Source organism: Pseudochaenichthys georgianus, chromosome 24 (genome assembly GCF_902827115.2).
Source record: "Pseudochaenichthys georgianus chromosome 24, fPseGeo1.2, whole genome shotgun sequence".
NCBI lineage: Eukaryota > Metazoa > Chordata > Actinopteri > Perciformes > Channichthyidae > Pseudochaenichthys > Pseudochaenichthys georgianus.
Window position 1 is genome coordinate 26,768,089 of NC_047526.1, and position 18,230 is coordinate 26,786,318.

Consider the following 18,230-nt stretch of genomic DNA (forward strand, 5'->3'; position numbering starts at 1 on the left):
TGAATGGGTATGTTCCCCTACCTGCACCATTTAAAAACTTTTTTTTTCTGTAACAGAATTTAACCCAACATAACATGGACAATTAACATTCAATGTAATACCGGTTTTCACAGTTGGAAACCTTATAGTTGTTGTCTTTTAATGTAATCAACTGTAGCCTCGTGATCTGTTATTGTTCAAATCAAAGTATATAACAAATGTCCCTTTTAATTAAACGCCTCTAATCTGCTATTAATCAAGAACCAAACGACTTCAGGTGTGAAGGCTTATTGCTGAGTTTCCTGTAATTACTGACACCAGCCCATCAACACAGTGGCTAACTGATGACCCCTTGTGGGAGTTATCTGTCTTGATGAAGCAGTCATTGTCATATCATTGGTATGTAAATGAACAAGTAACTAGCTTGAGTGATTTGTTTGACACATTTATTAAACAACATGTATGTTTATGTACTTTACTACGACAAACTGAACATTTTAGGAACTGAGAATGTCTTTAAGGGTGGGTAATGTACCTATTGTGTCGTAATTATTTAAAACTACAATTAGTAGTTTTTAAATCTGGTAATGTAAACACTTAAATTCTCAATTTGCATAGTTCAAATGTTCACAGATTGCTTTTCATATACTATTATAACTTGTCTAAAAAGAAGTTTTAACATTTGGTTGTAGATACAATTTGCCCTGTTTATGCCCATTTCTAGGCAGTTTGTAAGAGAAACTTATATTCAACAGAATATACAGTACATTTACAATAAACCATCTTTAAAATGAGTACATCCACACATCAAACTTAATGAAATTCTTGACATTAACATACACATGACAATAAAGAGGATTCAATCAGTTTGCTTCACCACTGAATCATCAAATAAATACAGCTTAATTTACATCCAGTTACAACGACTAGCCTTCAGAGGCTTTAACAAATCAGTCACATGTCAGACAGGGGTATCTTTGAGATCAGCGGATGCCGAGTATCTGCCTGCTCTTGATCTGACATGTCTTCTCCACTTCATTCAGTGTCTGAGCGCGCAGGTTGGCCGCATGCAGCCTCCTCAAAATCATCTCCTGGGACGTCCCGCTCAGATGCCCATCAGGCCGCTGGTTCTCTTTGCTCTCACCAGCAAAGTGGACTTTCTTTGTGCCCGGAGAGAGGTTCTCCAAATCTAGGACCAAACAGTAAGGAGGTTCTGATTAACTTTGATCAAGCAGCCCTCATAACATTCTTTGCAATCCAACATGACAGCTAGATTTCACATAGTTAGGGTGAGCAATAATTCTTTATTTGTGTATAAAAACAATGTTCACATGAATAAATAAGTAATAAATATGATTTCAGTCATTCACATCAACAGAAGCATGAACCCATTAAAACATTGTTCACTAGTTGTCTTGGTTCAGTACATGCAGAGGTATCTGTCTTATCCCCATACCTATGTCTTTGCCATCCCTCTGCTGCTGCAGGCGGTTGCAATTCTTCAGTAAACTCTCTGCTCTGTAACCGTAGATCAGAATAAAGAGTTAGTAACAATCAGGTGTTAAGAAGGACAAGTAGGGTAAGCAAAATAAAGTAAATGATGTATTGATTGTTTTATTTCTAGACTCCTAAAAAACAAACAAGTGTACCTTGCGAGTTTCTCATTTGACAGTCGCTCACGGACACAAAGCTCCTGCTCTCTTTCTGCATGAAGGGACATAAGCCACCATTAAATATTTGCACAAACTTGAGGAATATATGAATTGAAATATATCAGTGCAATACTATCTACACCTAAACAATGATATAGAGGAACAAAATCACAAAAGAAAATGCAGGTCACTAGGGGTCATACTGGGCTGGCATGATCAAAGAAGAGTAGAAAATAATCTTACGCTCCAGCCTCTCCTCACGTTCCTTCAGTGCCTTTTCTCGGTCGCGTAACGCTTGCTCCCGGAGTCTGAGCTCCGCGGCGGGGGCGGGTGTCGGGTCAGCCGCTTTGTTAGGAGGACCGTCGGAGTCTGCCACCCTCCTTTGGAGTCGAGCCTGTGCCCTCCTCAGCTCCTCAGCAACCGCCTCGGCCAACAGGCTGCTCTGGAGAATAGACTCCACAGAGGGCCTCAGATAGTCCTAACCATAAACAAACATTATTACTGAATCCTACCTTCGTGAAAACACAACCCGACTAGCCGGTAGCACAAGTAAATTCTCTGTCAAAATGATTTCTAACCTTCAGGTTGAGCATTTTGCACAGTAAGTTGTTGAGTTCCTCAGAGTACCGGTACGGGATTCTTCTGAACTTCCCCTCCCTGATCTTTACTGCAAGTTCTTTTTGACGGAAGGCAGTAAATGGAGGGCTAAACAAAAGGAATCCAGGAGAAATGTCAGTCACAGTAAACAAACCACCTGCTGGGAAATTAGCTCAAGCAGAGGAGTAAAAAGACACTTACGACAATGCACAGAGTTCATACAGCAAACACCCCAGGGACCATATATCTGACTTCTCATTGTATGACATCCGATCTATTTGTTCCTGGACGAAAATGTTTGGACAAATGGTGGCAGATCAGCCGACAACGAGTTATAATGTTAACAATATTTGTCATTAAATGAAAAGGGTAATTTGGTAAGACACAGCCGTTTTTAAACAACTCACTGGAGACATGTAGTAAGGTGTGCCGACAAATGTCTTTGCAAAACTGGTGTCATGGTTCAGGATCCTCGCGAGGCCAAAGTCTCCGAGCTTCACATTCTGTTTGATGTCGAGGAAGATGTTGGCTGGTTTCAGGTCTCGATGAAGGACTGTAGCCCTGCCGTCACTGCGTCTGTGGCACTCCTTCAGGGCCAACATGAGCTGTGCCATGACTCGCAGGACAAACTGCTCCTCCAAATAACGACTGGAATGGTAAAAAAACACACTTTGTTAACCCTGCATACTGTCAGGAAGCGGATGTACAGTGGAGGGAAAGAAAAATAAACATTTTACAATTAACAAAAGTATAACCCACCCTACTTTGATGCATTGGGCGATGAGGCTGGACAGGTCCCCACCCTCGCAGTACTCCATGACAATGTACAGCTTGGCATTAATCCGGTCTATGATGCGGTCATGGTATTTCACGATGTTTGGGTGCTTGAGCTCCCTCAGGAGGTTCACCTCTGACACCAGCATCTGCTTTTCACTCTCTCCCATGGTGCCATAGTCCAGCTCCTTCCACACAAGGATCTACAAAATAAAACTTGATTATTTCATCCTTGTAGAACTAAAAAAATGTGAATAACTAAATTCATTTATGATACATTGTCAGAAAGTCAGTGGTATAACAATACATATCTAAAAAGGTCACCGATAATAGGTTACAGGTCAATTAAAACAAAAAAAAGTGTAGCAGCAAAACGCCTGAGAATACCGAATTTAGTTTTATGGTTTACTAGTTTATCCTTTGTTTTAAGCAGTTTGTTTTGTTTGCGTTTTCAAAAGCCACTTTAGCAATGTTTTACTTTAATCCACTGCTGCCCTTTCAGCAGCTACTTCTGGAATGTTAAGTTCTCCATTATATTATATATATATATATTATATAATTTCAAGCTGTAAATGGACGTTTTACATTTAAATGTTCAATTAAACATCCAGATGATTATTTAACCACCTGATTGGGAAGCATCCGCCATAGTGTTTTTAATTAATTAAATTAACTACATCTGTGCATGTTTGACCTTTCTCCAGAGTTTACTTTGTTTGTTTTGGTAAATACATCACGTCATTTGCAATACATTTATGATGAGGCTTTATAAATGAGCACACAATAATTGAGCAGACTGTCTCCCTTGAAAAAATAGATCAATGATCTCAAGGGATACACCTGGATAAATAAAGGTTTGAACTGAACTAATAAACGGTGTCATGGCTGAACAAGACTTCCGTTCAGGTTAATGATAAACTACCTGAGTTACGTGTCAAGAGGGGAGTGAACAAAACATTTGTAGATTACTCACTTTCCCATCAGATTTCCTTCTTATTTTCTGGCATTTTCCATAGGAACCCGTTCCTATGGTTAACAGCAACTCGTAGTCTTCAACACGAGACGGCATCTTAACGTTTTCAACCGAATCTAACGTTTAAAAAGCTACCGGACTTTTCAATAACGTTAGGATATACTCGGCTGTAAACATAACGTTTAACCAGCGACTTTAGAAATAGTCTTCGACTTTACTCATGTGTTGGTGATGTATTTTTCCAGATAAAGATGATTAAATACACCAAATGTTTGGCTTTTGGTCCTTCACTCGTGTGTATTGCAGTCAACAAAACAGGAAGCCTTTTCTCGCCGTTTAAATCGGTGCCCAAATACTCGATCGTGATTGGCCTGCTCTCTCGGCACAGTGACAGTTGATTGGTCAAAAGGCAGATACAAGTTGTGAGGCTGCTAAGCACCTGAAACCCGCGAGAGTAGAGCGGGTAAATGAGATGTTCAACTTTCCGCAGGGTGGCGCCAAAAACTCACAGTCAGATCAAAGATGTTCCTATGTATTTGTTATATTCATATAAACAGATGTATATACCAATGATTATTATTTTTTATAGATTGAGTGTCACATTTTTAAAAGCAATTCAAAAACATAACATTGTGCTTGGGAGAGGGGTACTTCCCACACATTGTTGACAATTCTACAAACTAGAAGGGTTATACAAAAAATGACAGTTCATTTGGTTTTGATAATAATTGTTAGTTCCACACCACAACCCAATTCAATGATTACGTTTATTTTCTTTATGCTGCCTATTTAGACATATACAATATGTCTTTTGACAGATTACAGAAGTATTGTTAACACCCAGACATTCATTCTTTGTCTGTTCTTTGTTTATCTTGGAGATATTGGACTTTTCGTGGTTACACAAGGATTACAGTTAATGAAATATATCTCTAGGTTCCAAATACATAAGGATCATATTTAGTTATACACGCTGTGATCAAGTTAAATCCAGCTGGTGTTGGCTGTCGGCCTAGTATATCGTCCACATTTGTATTACATTTCTGATTCCCTGACACATAATTAAAAGTCTTTGTTGTCTGATTGGTGCCTGAAATGAACACAGTTTTTCCGTCAGTAAAATCTCCCTCAGCGGGGAAGCCTCAGTAACAGTTGTGTTCAAATGATCCTCTCAGCCTCTTCCTGCTCTCTGCTGCCAGTACCACACACTGACACCACCCAGAGAGCAGAGCCGGGCTGTCTGTCGGCCTGCCTCTGCAAAGGTCACTCCTACAAAGAGCTGGAGGAGTTTGGACATCAGCCAGGAACAGTCGGAGGGAGGAGGGTAGAACGGAAAACCGACAGCTAAAAACAACACAGACAGTCAGGTGCCTGAGGGCGGCCACCCTCAAAGGCCAGGAGTTGAGAGGGAGCGACAGACAGCTACATAACCTCCTCACCCCCGCTGGGGTCACTGTGATGCTGTGAGGGGATACAGGAGGCGTATGGTGCTCATGCCATCTCTGACTCCTCTTCTCTTTTGGATGCAGTTTAAGTCAAAAAGGCTTCACAACGCAAGATAAGAAACCTAAAGATGGCATTTGTTTTTTTAATTACCAAATAGTGCTTTCTTTGCTATCCAGAACCAGAGAATGCCAATATATTAATCCAGCCAGGTTCTTATTTGTGTTGTGTTCAAGGACACATTCAAAGACTCCCTTTTAGTATATGCCTCAGGTCTGTATGTTAGGACAGCACTTTTGTGATACTGAATTAAAGTAATAATAGTTATATCAAAGGAAAGGTTGGCATTTTCAGAAAAAGCAAGCTGAAAGTTTTCCTATACAAAAAATAAGGGTAGCCTGTACATGGCAAGGCTTTGCGTTTCTTCATCTTAAACCCACCCTATGGCAGTCCATCGCAAGTGCACCAAGGAGGGCTGCACCAATACTGCCCTGTGATTCAGATCTGCTGACAAATGTAATGGGTTCTTCCTCGGCCTATGCTTTACCATTTCACCAAGTTTCATGAAAATGAGGCCAGCAGTTTTTCCATATTCCAGACCGACTTTGATTCTGGTAAAAGTGCAATGCTTTGAGCACCCCACACCAAATTCTGTTCACCTCCATTGTAATGGGGTGGAGGCAGAACACTCTGAATTGATCAGCGTGACCCCATTTGGGACAAATATACTTATTTGTATGTTTTGCATCTCAATAATCTACTTTCCTGCATTCATATCAAAGTTTCATAACATCATAATTCACTGTTGCTCAAACACACAATAATGACATGGGAATTGTTGACACAATATGTATTTGCATGAGGAGCATTTGATCCTAACAACAATGAGGGTCCTTCCCTCGCGTCATCCTGTCATCAGGAGACACACCGGCGGCTGCTGCAGTGACATTCAGCTCCTCCTCTCCACAGCTGGATGTTTTAGTGCTCGCTGACTCGAGGGACGCTGCCTCCACCATTCACCACTGCTTTCACGAGGAAGCAGGCCTCAAAGCGTGACACTGAAGACCTTGGAGAGTGCTGCCCGTGAAATAGTTCATTGCAGGTGTCCGTGCAGGCCGGAACATTGGAGCCTCTGCAGCGGACACAAAAGTCCCTCTGGAGACTAATGTGTCTGTGTAATGTGGGTGACCTCAGGAGGAGCTGTACTGAGGAGCCTGCATGGCGATGTCACTGCTTCTGGATCTGTGCACCACGCTGAGCTACAGCCACCGTGGATCCTGACTGTTGGCCCTTTGGTAGGTGAAGCTTCGTGCAAATGTAATCCCATTTTCCAGATCACTTCCCGCTGTTTTTCACCCTCAGCTGTCCGGAGCGTGAGGCCTTCCTGCAGACCCTCCAGACATGACTCCAGATGCTTTTGAAATGTAAATGGCTGATGTAATGCAACTTGACCGTCTCAAATACACTTTTCCAGGATATTCCGTGAATGACTCGGGCAAGCATCCAAAAGGACGTGGACGTGTGCAGAAATCCCCTTTTCTTTAAGACACTTGAAACACAAAGGTTATTGTTGCATTGTTAAAGAGGTCCTTTTATGCTTTTGGGGTTTTCCCTTTCCTGTGGTGTGTTATGGCTTTTGAACATGTAAATGGTCTGCAAAAGCTGAAATCCCAAAGTTCCCCCCAGAGGGAGTTGGAAACGCCTCCATTGGACTCCTTGGTTTGCTTCCGTAACATATTGACATCTCTATGTAACACTAACGCAGCGTCCACACTACAGCTCCAAAAATAGCTTGGAGCTGGGCGTGTCTGGAGCTTGGGGATTTTATTCAAGCAACACGACCAACAACCAATCACATGAATCTCCCGCCCCCGACATACAAAGCAAAAACCCCCGGGGATTTTATGCGAGCAATATATATATAAACTCCCCAAACAGGCGAAAACCTACCAGTTCCCCCCACTGCCTCTGCCTCCTCCCTCCATGCTGGTTCCTCCGGTTTGTGTCCCGGTAGGTGAAGAGGGTCTGGTCATACAAAACCGGGTGATTGCTACGGTGATAGTTAGTTTCTCCTCCGACTTTTTTTGAAATATAGAAATGAACGGCGGGATATCTCTCCCAGCTTAGACGCGGTTTGATTGGCTGGCGCTTCAGCTGTCAGATTTTGGGAAACGGGATTTGATTGGCTGGCGCTGGCTACTCCGGCGTCCAGGCGACCAGAAGTTGAACAATGTTCAACTTCTGGTCGCCTGGGTCGCCTGAGACGCCTCGCTCTGCTACCCACAATTCAGTTCGGCGAAAAAGCGCGGCTACGTGACGTCACCCCATTGAAAGTGAATGGGCAGCTTGGAGCTGCTTGGAGCTTTCGACGCTGTAGTGTAGACGGGCCGTCACGCTTCTATTGGCTAGCGCTACTACACATTGTACGTGATAGTCAATGTTGGGGACATCTCTAAACGGTTGACCAATCACAACAGAGTCTGCAAGCTAACCAATCAGAGCAGACATGGGCTCTGGTTTCAGACAGAGGGTGAAATAAGGTGCTGCATCACAGGCAGTACGAACAAATAAACACATTTTTGAACATTAAAGCATGGAAACACGTCACAGTAGAGACAAAAATACAAGAATTAACCTGAAAATGTGCATTATAGGGCCCTTTGAACATGTGCCCTATCTAGCTTTAACTACATGTATAGTGAGTATACTCTACAGCAGTGGTTCTCAACTGGTCAGGCCTCGGGACCCACTTTTTACTTTGTCAATAAATCGCGACCCAACATTTCGAACCACAATCTATTCAACAAAAAATGGTGCTGTAATATATACGCTTTTCAGCAAACATTATGAATGAAAGTGAAGTACAGTGCATATATCCCTTAACATAACTAAAGTATGCTTTAAAAAAAGGTTTAATGAAATGATGAAATCAAAGCTGAACTGTGTAACATAAAAAGGCACACATGCTGAAAACCCAACCCCAGAAGGGGGGTCTGGGGGGATTCTCCCCCAGGAGATTTTTAGAAATACTTACATATAAACTACGCATTCTAGTACAGCCTGAGAAGAAAATAAATAAATCTATTTATACCAGACATATTAATAATATTTTATGCCATTGTTTGTTTTTCACTTAGTTCTGACAGCTTGCTGCTCCTCACAGAGAGAGGAGCAAAGAGGAGATAGTCTGTGTGAATTACTTTAAATTGTGGGTAAGGGTCGACATCAGCAAAGATGTTTTATTGAGAAGATGATCACTACAACAGAAGTTTTCAAAACCGTTTATGGTCTCCAGTACATCCAGTCCAATGCCTGCTGCATGTACAGCGTTAGAAAACCGGGCCTTCAAAATAAAAGTTTGACTTTTTCCCCAAAAAAGAAAAAAAAGAAGTTTCAATTTTTTTTTCTTCACTCACACATCCGCGACCCACCAGTTGAGAACCACTGCTCTACAGACTATGTTTTATGAACACAAAGCATGACAAAACTCCACATCTACAACAACAAAAACGCTCCTCACATATTAATGCAGGTGATGACAAATACTATATGGTGTATTACTCACTGACAGTACAAAGAAGGACTTCACTTTTGTTACTTAAAGTACAAACAATAATGTATTTGTCACTCCCTTTACTGAATGCTGCGTCATTAAAACCTTTTTATTCCTCTCATGGCTCGAGCGGCCCCCTAGGTCCAATATCTGACCACACCTCCACATTTATCATTTCTCCAGGAAGTCACACACAGATGTGCAGTGGGCTTGGTCCTTACAGGAAACGCTGATAATCTCGTTGTGGTGGATGCAGCAGTGACAGTCAGGAGAGCTCTGCAGTCTTTCGCTGAGAGTTCCCACTTCCCACAGACACCAAGCGTCACGTCTGAAATCAGAGCTCTGTAATGTAAACCAGACTTTCAACAGCTGGTGAGCGACATACAGTTAAACAACGAGCCCAGGACGGAGCAAACACAGGCTCTAGTTACCTGAAGACCATCCTCAGCTTGTAACTGAAAGAGAACATTTTAACGTTGACATTTGAGATTATTTAATGCATCATCAGTGACAAGTTATGTTTCCCTTTGTAATTCCTACAAGAAGAATCGCTGGAGAGTTTGATATTAAAGGGACATGCTCATTGGTTTCTTGCAGAGCTCAAATTATGGGATGCTTGCTACGACTCCCTGTTTGTTAAATATAAAGCAACCATTTTAGACAAAATATATCCCTTCAATAATTATCCAAAAATACTTTGAGTGTTAACTTTTCATTATGTGATTTGATCATAGTAAATACAACATTGAATTCATTGTAAATGTATTGATTGTCTATGGTACATTTTAATTTAAAAAAGTTGACCATATTTCAGTGGATTTGTATTTGAGTTTCAGGAATATATTAAGACTCTTAAATACAAACAAATGTAGTTAAATGTATTTTTTCAAATTATAGTTTTTCTGTAGCATTATGCAAAGTACATGTCTGGAATATTTGTATAATTAAATGTTTAATCAGTAAAGATAAATAAGCAGAGTTCCCAAAACGTCAAACTAATTATTTCTTTAGCTCCAGGGTGTTCGTAAATGAAAAGCTGTGGCTGTGGTGGAACCGAACAGCAAAGGAACAACACTTTAACATTTACTGTGATGCAACACTGTTAATGTTATATGGAATAAAATGTGTCAAAAGAAAAACCTTACACTGTGAGGATCTTTATGATGTTTTATTCCAGCACAAGTCTGTTGTGTTGTAAAATGGCTGTGTAGCTAGGAATTAAAGGAGAAGTACAAAATGGTAAATTACAGACAGCTCTAGAATAATGTTTAAATCCCTATTGTGTTTATTTCCTAAAACCACATCAAGGAAAAACATTATTTCCCTGCCTTCTTTGGAAACATGGTCAGATAATACAAAAATAAAATAAAAAGCTGGAGAAAAAAAAAAGGAAGAAGGAAGAAGCTTAATTTCAAGTCACTCACACACTGGAGGGGAATCTGAAAGGGCCGCGAATGAATCACATAACCAGCCTGATTTAAACGTGTTCCCTACCCGGTCAGGTAGCCCTTTTTTTGTATTTCACTCAGTTTCTAGCAACAGTGGCACACAGGGAGGGCAGTGAAATACTCAAATGCACCATTTATGCATTCGTTTATGACAACAATAATTGCTGCTCCTCCATCATTTTCCTAATCGAAGCAATTACATAAAATCAACTTTAAACATTAGGTACATTCGAGAGAAAAGCTGCGCCATTGCAGGCCCTGCCAGAGTTCCCCTCACAAGTGAAGAGTGATCCCTTCTCCACTCCAAGTTATAGCTCGACATCACTTTTTTTTGTTTACAAATGTTTGTCACAAGGGAGTGTGAGGAAACAGCATTATCTGGGATTGTGGTCGACCTGGACATCAGGTAAGGCTTGATAGTCGAGGTTTTCCCACTAAATCCTGATTTGAAATGTACAATGGTACAAATTTGAAAGTGGGCCCATGTGTCACTGTGCAAACGTTGTGTCAGCCAGCACACGGACGTACAGTAGCTCTAGTGTCTGAAGCACACAACAACTTCCAGGTCAAACATTTTAAAATGAAATAAAAACAAAGAAAAAAGGTTAACACTGAAAAGTGAAGGGAAAATCCTCGCCTTTTTTTTTTTTTTTTTTTTTTAAACATTCATGATATTTTAAACAAAAATTCTCTGAAATAATCACGGACCAAAAGAGAGAAAGAAACGCTGCCGTCATTTCCAACAATTAAAACTCTTCCTCACCTTTGTTATGTACAAGATTTAAACATACCATGACATGAGGACGACAGTTTCATGTAATTTAAAATGAAATCTAATTCGACCACTCGTGGTGAAATCGCCGCCGCACTCTGACGTCACAGAGCAACACGACATAATTCATATATATCAAAAGAGGGGGGGGGGAAGACAACCACACACACTCACTTAGGCAGGTTATGCTGTAAATGTACAGTAATGACACCTATAGTTCTGTAAGCCAAAATCTCTATTTTAGAATGCTGAACATTAGGGTAGCTTTCTATAAAAATCATATTTCCCCCCCATGTCTTTTCCCCACCCGACGACACTAAGCATATGGCTTAAATATTTGTAAAACTATGTAGTCCAATGGGGGATAAGAGTCTCTGCCTTCTCAGTCTGGCTCGCTGAGATGATCCTTCAAGGATACTCTGCTGTGTGTAGCTGCACATGGCTGTGTGTGCATGTGTGTGTATGCATGTCGGAAAGCAGAAGGGAATCCACAAGGAGGGAGGTACTTTTTAGTTGATCAGACTGCAATTTCTTGCCCTGCGTGCCAACCTTTTTTCCTGCTGTGCAATAAAATGAGCACTACGGCACTGTCTCCTCTTCCTCCCTTTAACGTCTGACACAGAAACGATCCCTAAAACAAGCGCCGCATCATAGCCGCCGTTCCCACTTAGGCTCTCAGCAGGGCTGCCCGTGTAAACATTATCCCCCTTTTCTCACAATACTGCCTCGATAGACAGGCGACAAACAGGAACACAGAAAGTCAACAAAAAGACATCAACAACAAAATACAATGGCCGTCGTTTTTTGGAGATATGCAGGCTAGGGGAAGAAAACAAAAAGAAAATGAAAAACATTGACAGCTACCACGCAGGAACATTTCCTGGGACAGGGAGCCGTTAGGGCAGTATGGATCCTTAGTGCAATGAAGCCAGAGGAGCGGCAGCCTCAGCGTCCACAGCCGCTCGCTCTGGAAGGTGTCAGCGGGCTGAAAGAGAGGTCCAGTGGGCTTCATCAACTCTCGCCAGGAAGAAGATTAAGGGCAGACATTATGCTTCTAGTCACATACATCCAGTCACACACACACATGTTCATACATACTTTATACTCTGTAAAACTACAACGGCTAAAGCCTAGAGGGGAAGAGAGAGTTCGGTCCAGAGCGTCCTCCGGAGGAGTCCTGAGCCTCATTTTTCGTTCACTTCCAATACAAAGTTATGTCAGTGTGAGCGCCTACATGTATGAGGACGTGTAAACATCAAAATGTGAGTCGTGACGAGTGCGAGAGATTATTCTGCTAGGCCGTTGGAGCGAGTGTGTGGTTTTAGGTTTGTGTGCAAGTTAACTATGCCTATGACCAGTTCCTTATTGTATCTGTTTTCTGTGTGTTCCTCATGTTTTTTTTGTTTTGCTATTAAGTCTCTCCACCGTTGTAAATGTACATTCATCCATCGTAGGGGGCAAGTGTGACGCTGGGCCACACACCAACTGATCCTGAGGCTCTTCCAGCGGTCCAATAAAGACTCTCGCCTCATCAGCGCGCTCAAAATAAACAGCAGTAGAGGTACTGGAGGACGCTGTACCACGCGTAGCCCGAGGCGAACGCAATCGACTGGACAACGCACAGCCACACGGGGTCGAGGATCATCGGCCGGGACGCCGCCTCCTTCTGTCCGTCTTGAGGGGGGAATGATCCTGTGGGGGACAGAAATACAGACCAGTCACTTTTGTGCTCCTTTTTATTTTTCAGAAGATTTAAACCAAGATGTTGTGATTTTTGGGTCAAACTGAAATCATCATGGAACTTTTTGCATACCATTTCCAAGCACAGAAACGTATACAACACACTACAGGAAATGGAACACCCCAAAACAAATCACAATAGGGCCCCTTTAATTTATTTTAGCTCAACAATATGATGTGAACATGCCAGGTATTGAGGACTAAGACTTCTGGACTACTTGTTCCAGGGAGTTTTGACTGACTCATCATTTGCAGTCAACACATGCATACAAGAAACATTGTTTTCCATATTTTGGGTAGTAATGATCAGGTTTCCTGCAGATAGATGTCTTGGCCATGCATGAAGGGAATCCTATTATTCTCAATAACCCTCATTCAAAACCACAGGTTAGGGTACAGGGAAGGTATCCCTATGGTTAGAAAACAAAAACAAAGAAGCCTTTAAAAGTGTAATTACATCTGTTAGAGCTTCCACTTATCCACCTACAACAAGCGGAGTTGAGTACAAAGTAGTGTCAAATGGATGGATCCTGCTAAATGTTGTAAATGAGGGTTTCTAAATTCCTAATGGTGTAAGTAGGAGGCATTATACGATGTCAGTGCTGTATCACGGATGTTGACAGTCTGTCTCCTAGCAACAGTGGCCCTCAACTGTCAGTCAAACGTTGCTAAGGGAAACGCCCACTCAGAGGAGTACAGCTCGGACAAATATGTGTTCATAAAATACGCTTTTGAAAAACATGTGCGCCACAGCTGCAGTATATATCTAGTATATTTCATATATGTTTATACTGAAGGATGGAGGAACAGACCTTTGGCGTAGAAGTGGTTCAGCAGCTCTTCCTTCTCCACAAACTTCTGATACAGCCAGTCAGTCAGGGCCTCTGCCTCCACAGGAACCTCTTTTATTGGGTACATCCTGCAGGCGAAGGGAGACAGGGAGACAGGGGGTGAGATGAAACTCAGAAAAGGATCACTGAAGTCTCTCTCAGCACAAACGCTCTGCATTGATCGTGGAAGCTGTGGTCCCTGAGCGCAGACGCCTGTCAGACCGGAGTCTATTACAGTGTGTGTGCTGCTGTAGCGGCAGCTTGTTTTGGGGATTAACTAACCGGCCGCCTCATCAGAGAGAGAGACAGGAGTGCTGAGGGGAGCCTGACAGGAGACGCTTTGTGTTTGGGAGGAGACACAGGAAAAGTACAAATCAATGTTGCCACCAAGACTTAGAGAGGCAGCACTATTAGATTCTGCCAACCATGGAACACTCTTTCATCTGTGTGGGGCACAGGGAGCGATTAGTTGGCTGTGAGTAATGATTATTTAAATATATAGATATTATTCTGTTAAGTTTTTAGATAAACCAAAGAATTTCAGCAAACAGTAAAACTGCCCATGGTGAATCCTTACTTTCACAGAACATTTAGTTTGAAAATGTTGGTTTAACAAAGTCAAATGTTGAGAAAAAAAAGCATGACACATCCCTTAATAAAACAATTCAGAAACGATATTGGGAAGACACTCCAAACCACTAAGAATATTTACAAAAAGCCTTTCAAACCAAACGCATAACTGTGCTAAAGTAGGATGAATATGTGGTTCTGTTTACTTGCTATACCCTGATGAAGACAATATAATCTGATAGTAAATCATGGATTAAGCTCACAGGCGTCTGTAACTCGCTGTTTGTGCACGCTAAAAAAAAAAGGTATAAATGTTTCTGCCCCCCCAAAACATCAGTCAGAGAATTCTTGACTTCAAAATGTACTTCGATGGCAATCTATTTAATGTCAAAACTGACTAATTGTTTCGTCTTTATTCATTCGCCTGACTAACATCTAGTTGTCAATCTCCACTAGCTCCTTTAACTTTCAGATTAGCCACCTCCTGCCACACATAACAAACAGGTTGTAATAAGCAGTGCAGGCCCGCTGTAAAGAGAGTGCTGGTGAGGAGTGTAACCAGAAGGGGTCCCCAGCAGGCTGCGCTGAAAACACTCTGCTCACCTTCAGACAGAGGTTACCGTGTCCTCCCTCAGACCAGCGTTTCCTGCACTTAACATTTGCTCAATATTCCCGACTGGGCATGGTCCTTCGTAGAAGTACACATGTGCGTACGAGGAGAGCTTCTGTACGAGGGAAGTAATAAGTGATACGGTATTGATTTCCTGAAGGCATTAATGTACTAAAAAAGCAATTTAAGGAAAAGACAGCAGCACTGTCAGGACGATGTCTTGTGGTTTGAATCCAGTTTAAGGACAAAGACACCCCCTCGTTGTCCCCTCTGTTGTGGGTGAGAAAACATGACTTCATCGTAAGCCATAATACCCTGAGTTAAAATAGGTTTTTAAAAACAGGAAATAGTCAAGAGTTCTCCAACAGGGGTGATTGTTTTGAAGTGTTGCTTGAGTCTGGATAAATTGTGAAATATGTGATTTTTGAAAGTGCTTTTATTCTGATAATTAGCAGAAATGTCTCATTTCAGAAATAATGAGCGACTAAATCAATGAAATGTTCATCATGACACTTTTTCAGAAAACTGCCCAACAATCTTTCCTGAAATGTTAGAATTTAGTTTTTTTATTTGTCTTATTTAATTATGGACTCTTGGACAGATTGTCAGATGAAGCAACACAAGTCATCAAGGCTGGCTCTGAAGAATTATAATAATAATAATTCTGACATTTTAGAGACAAAATGATTCATCCAGAAAAGGTTCCTTCATAATGTAAAAAGAGTTGATTGCTGTGCTGATACATGTAATTAAAAGTTGAATCAAAAACATGTCCAAACGTGGTGTCCACTAGGGCTGTACCCGAATATTCGACTATTCGTTCGTTGGCCAACTATTCGGGTTTCAATTTCATTATTCGGATATTCGGTTTTTTTTTTTTCAATTTTTTTTTCCCCCCCAAAATAATTCATATTTTTTTCTAAATGTATGCTATTAATAAAGGCGAATTGCCATATTCTTATACTATATTTATACTTTTGAATTGCACTGTTAAAATGCGGAAATATATACAATCTCAGCCTGTGCTCCTGACATCGCGTTCACTCTTCACAGTCACGAACGCAAACGGCACGCTTCACCTCGCTTCACCTCGTTTCACCCATAAAATGCCGAAGACTTCAGCTGTGTGGGACCATTTTAAATTGGACGACGGTAAAAAGAAGGCAGTGTGCCAAATATGTGATAAGAAACTGGCCTACCACGGTGGCACAACAACTCTGAAAAGTCACCGGATGCCGTAAGTAGTAGCCTAGCTTAGCTTAGCTGTTGTGAAGTTGCCATGATGAAGCTGCTGTATCCGCCGTTTAAACAGTAACGTTAAACATGATAAAAACGTGCACTTACTTAACCGAATTGTTTTTTTATATTAGTTTTTTAATTTTATCAGAATAGTGAAAATAATAGGAGTAATGTGGGAACATCTGGGGCTAAGGCAATTATTGGCATAAAGTTGAGTAGCTCAGCCTAATAATATATTGTGTCCATCGTAGGGATGTGCATCTCCATCACTGAGGCCGATGCGATGCGCATCTCGATACGTTGCCACGATACGATACATTTGAAACACCAGGCGATGCGATACGATACGATTCACCCCTGTTGTGATACAGTTCGATACGATTTGATTCAACATTATGCGATTCGGTGCGATACGATGCGATTCAACACTATGCAAAAATAATGATACTTCAATATGGTACGACAGAGGATTTTTGTTTTATTCCTTATATGCAGCAAATCATACATTAACAAACAAGTGCTTTACATATTTGGTACTGCACATCCCATCATGCCGTTTATTTTTTTACCTTTAAAAGCTCTCCAGAGTACAGTACAATTGTATAACACCTCACAGTTAAACAATGTAAGGATGCATTGCTCATGATTAACAAATAACAGCTACCATGGTGCCATGCCCATACAGCTGCCAGCCTGATGTGCTTAACACTCATAGGCTAACTCACCAGTGGGTTCTATAACAATAAAGAATATAAATAACCTTTCACAAACAGGTATTTCATAACTGCTTATAGTAAGGAAGACATTTAAATTATTATTGGCCTTCACAGGCTGCTGTAAACTAAACACCACTCTCTCTGACGGAACACCTCACTGAGTGATTTAACTCATAGTCTAACTTTCAGGTTTCTCTTTTCAGCCGCAGACCCCATGTCGCCTCTTTATGTGCGTCGCTAAGTTCCTCGTACTACTTGTGTACTTTAAAGTGGCTCGGCATCGTAAACAATTTGCGAGCGATTTTTCAAGTTGACCGTCTGTAGTATATAGTGCCGCGCACATATACCATCAGGACGTTACTGATGGGGTGCGGCTGCGGAGTGATACTGTGTGTATGCAAGCCCGCATCTAGGACGGATCTATGTATCATGGCTGGAGACCTGTTAAGTAATAAAGATACCTCATACAAAGGTCTACGGATACCTCATTACTCTCCATGACCTGCGGTCAACTATATAGCATAAAGGACTATTACACCGTCTTTCTTGAACAATCCGAAGTGTTGCCAAAAACCAGTCACTATTGAAACAGACCACCAGCCCCTCGTCACCATACTAAAAAAGCCCATACACACAGCACCTGCAAGACTACAAAGAATGATGCTACGACTACAAAAGTACGACATCACTCTTGTGTACAAATGTGGAAAGCAAATGTTCCTGGCTGACACTTTGTCGCGAGCTCCCCGCAGCTCCACAGTTCAGCAAGCTGAAGAAGAGGACAACTTCGACGTGATGACTGTTAACTACATATCTTCTTCTCGCTTAGAAGAGTTAGAGAGGCACACCGCTGAAGACATGACTCTGCAAACACTCAGCACCACTATCAGACACGGGTGGCCCGCTAAACAGCATAATCTTCCACATGCCATTAGACCGTATTTCCCTTTCAGAGACGAACTGATTGTTGAAAATGGAGTCATAATGAAGGGTCACAAAGCAGTTATTCCTCTGTCACTACAGAAAGAATACATCAGCATCATGCACAGAGGACATCCTGGCGAAGAAGCTACAAAGCGGAGAGCACGTGGCATTGTTTTCTGGCCAACTATGACAGACAACATTCACACAGAAATACAGTCATGCTCAGTGTGCAACAGCACAAAACCACACCAGCAGAAAGAACCACTCCATCTGCATCCAGTTCCAGACCTGCCGTGGTCAACTGTAGCAACTGACATCTTTGAGTGGCACAATCAGCAATACTTAGTGCTAGTGGACTCATATTCAGGCTGGTATGAGATCGACATGCTTCGTGATATCACTGCAGCAAC

The 18,230-nt window shown here is 41.6% G+C and overlaps 2 protein-coding genes across 2 annotated transcripts in view; both read right to left on the reverse strand.

Annotated features, from left to right (window-relative positions):
• Nucleotides 1-408: 408 nt before the first annotated feature.
• nek2 (NIMA-related kinase 2) lies at nucleotides 409-4,324 on the reverse strand. Its single transcript, XM_034076162.2, has 9 exons — nucleotides 3,976-4,324; nucleotides 2,988-3,205; nucleotides 2,636-2,876; nucleotides 2,430-2,512; nucleotides 2,210-2,336; nucleotides 1,875-2,109; nucleotides 1,629-1,683; nucleotides 1,436-1,497; nucleotides 409-1,168 (listed from the first exon to the last, which is right to left on the reverse strand). Exons 1-9 carry the CDS (start codon nucleotides 4,069-4,071, stop codon nucleotides 963-965), a joined length of 1,323 nt encoding a protein of 440 aa, XP_033932053.1. The 5' UTR covers nucleotides 4,072-4,324; the 3' UTR covers nucleotides 409-962.
• A 5,800-nt stretch (nucleotides 4,325-10,124) lies between these two features.
• The window catches only part of lpgat1 (lysophosphatidylglycerol acyltransferase 1), a 70,034-nt gene continuing 61,928 nt past the window's right edge, over nucleotides 10,125-18,230 (reverse strand). Inside the window, exons 7-8 of the mRNA XM_034075975.2 lie at nucleotides 13,744-13,850; nucleotides 10,125-12,883 (exon numbers count right to left, since the gene is read on the reverse strand). Of these exons, the coding sequence (XP_033931866.1) occupies nucleotides 12,732-12,883; nucleotides 13,744-13,850 (259 nt within the window). The 3' untranslated portion in view covers nucleotides 10,125-12,731. The remainder of the gene's footprint in view (nucleotides 12,884-13,743; nucleotides 13,851-18,230) is intronic.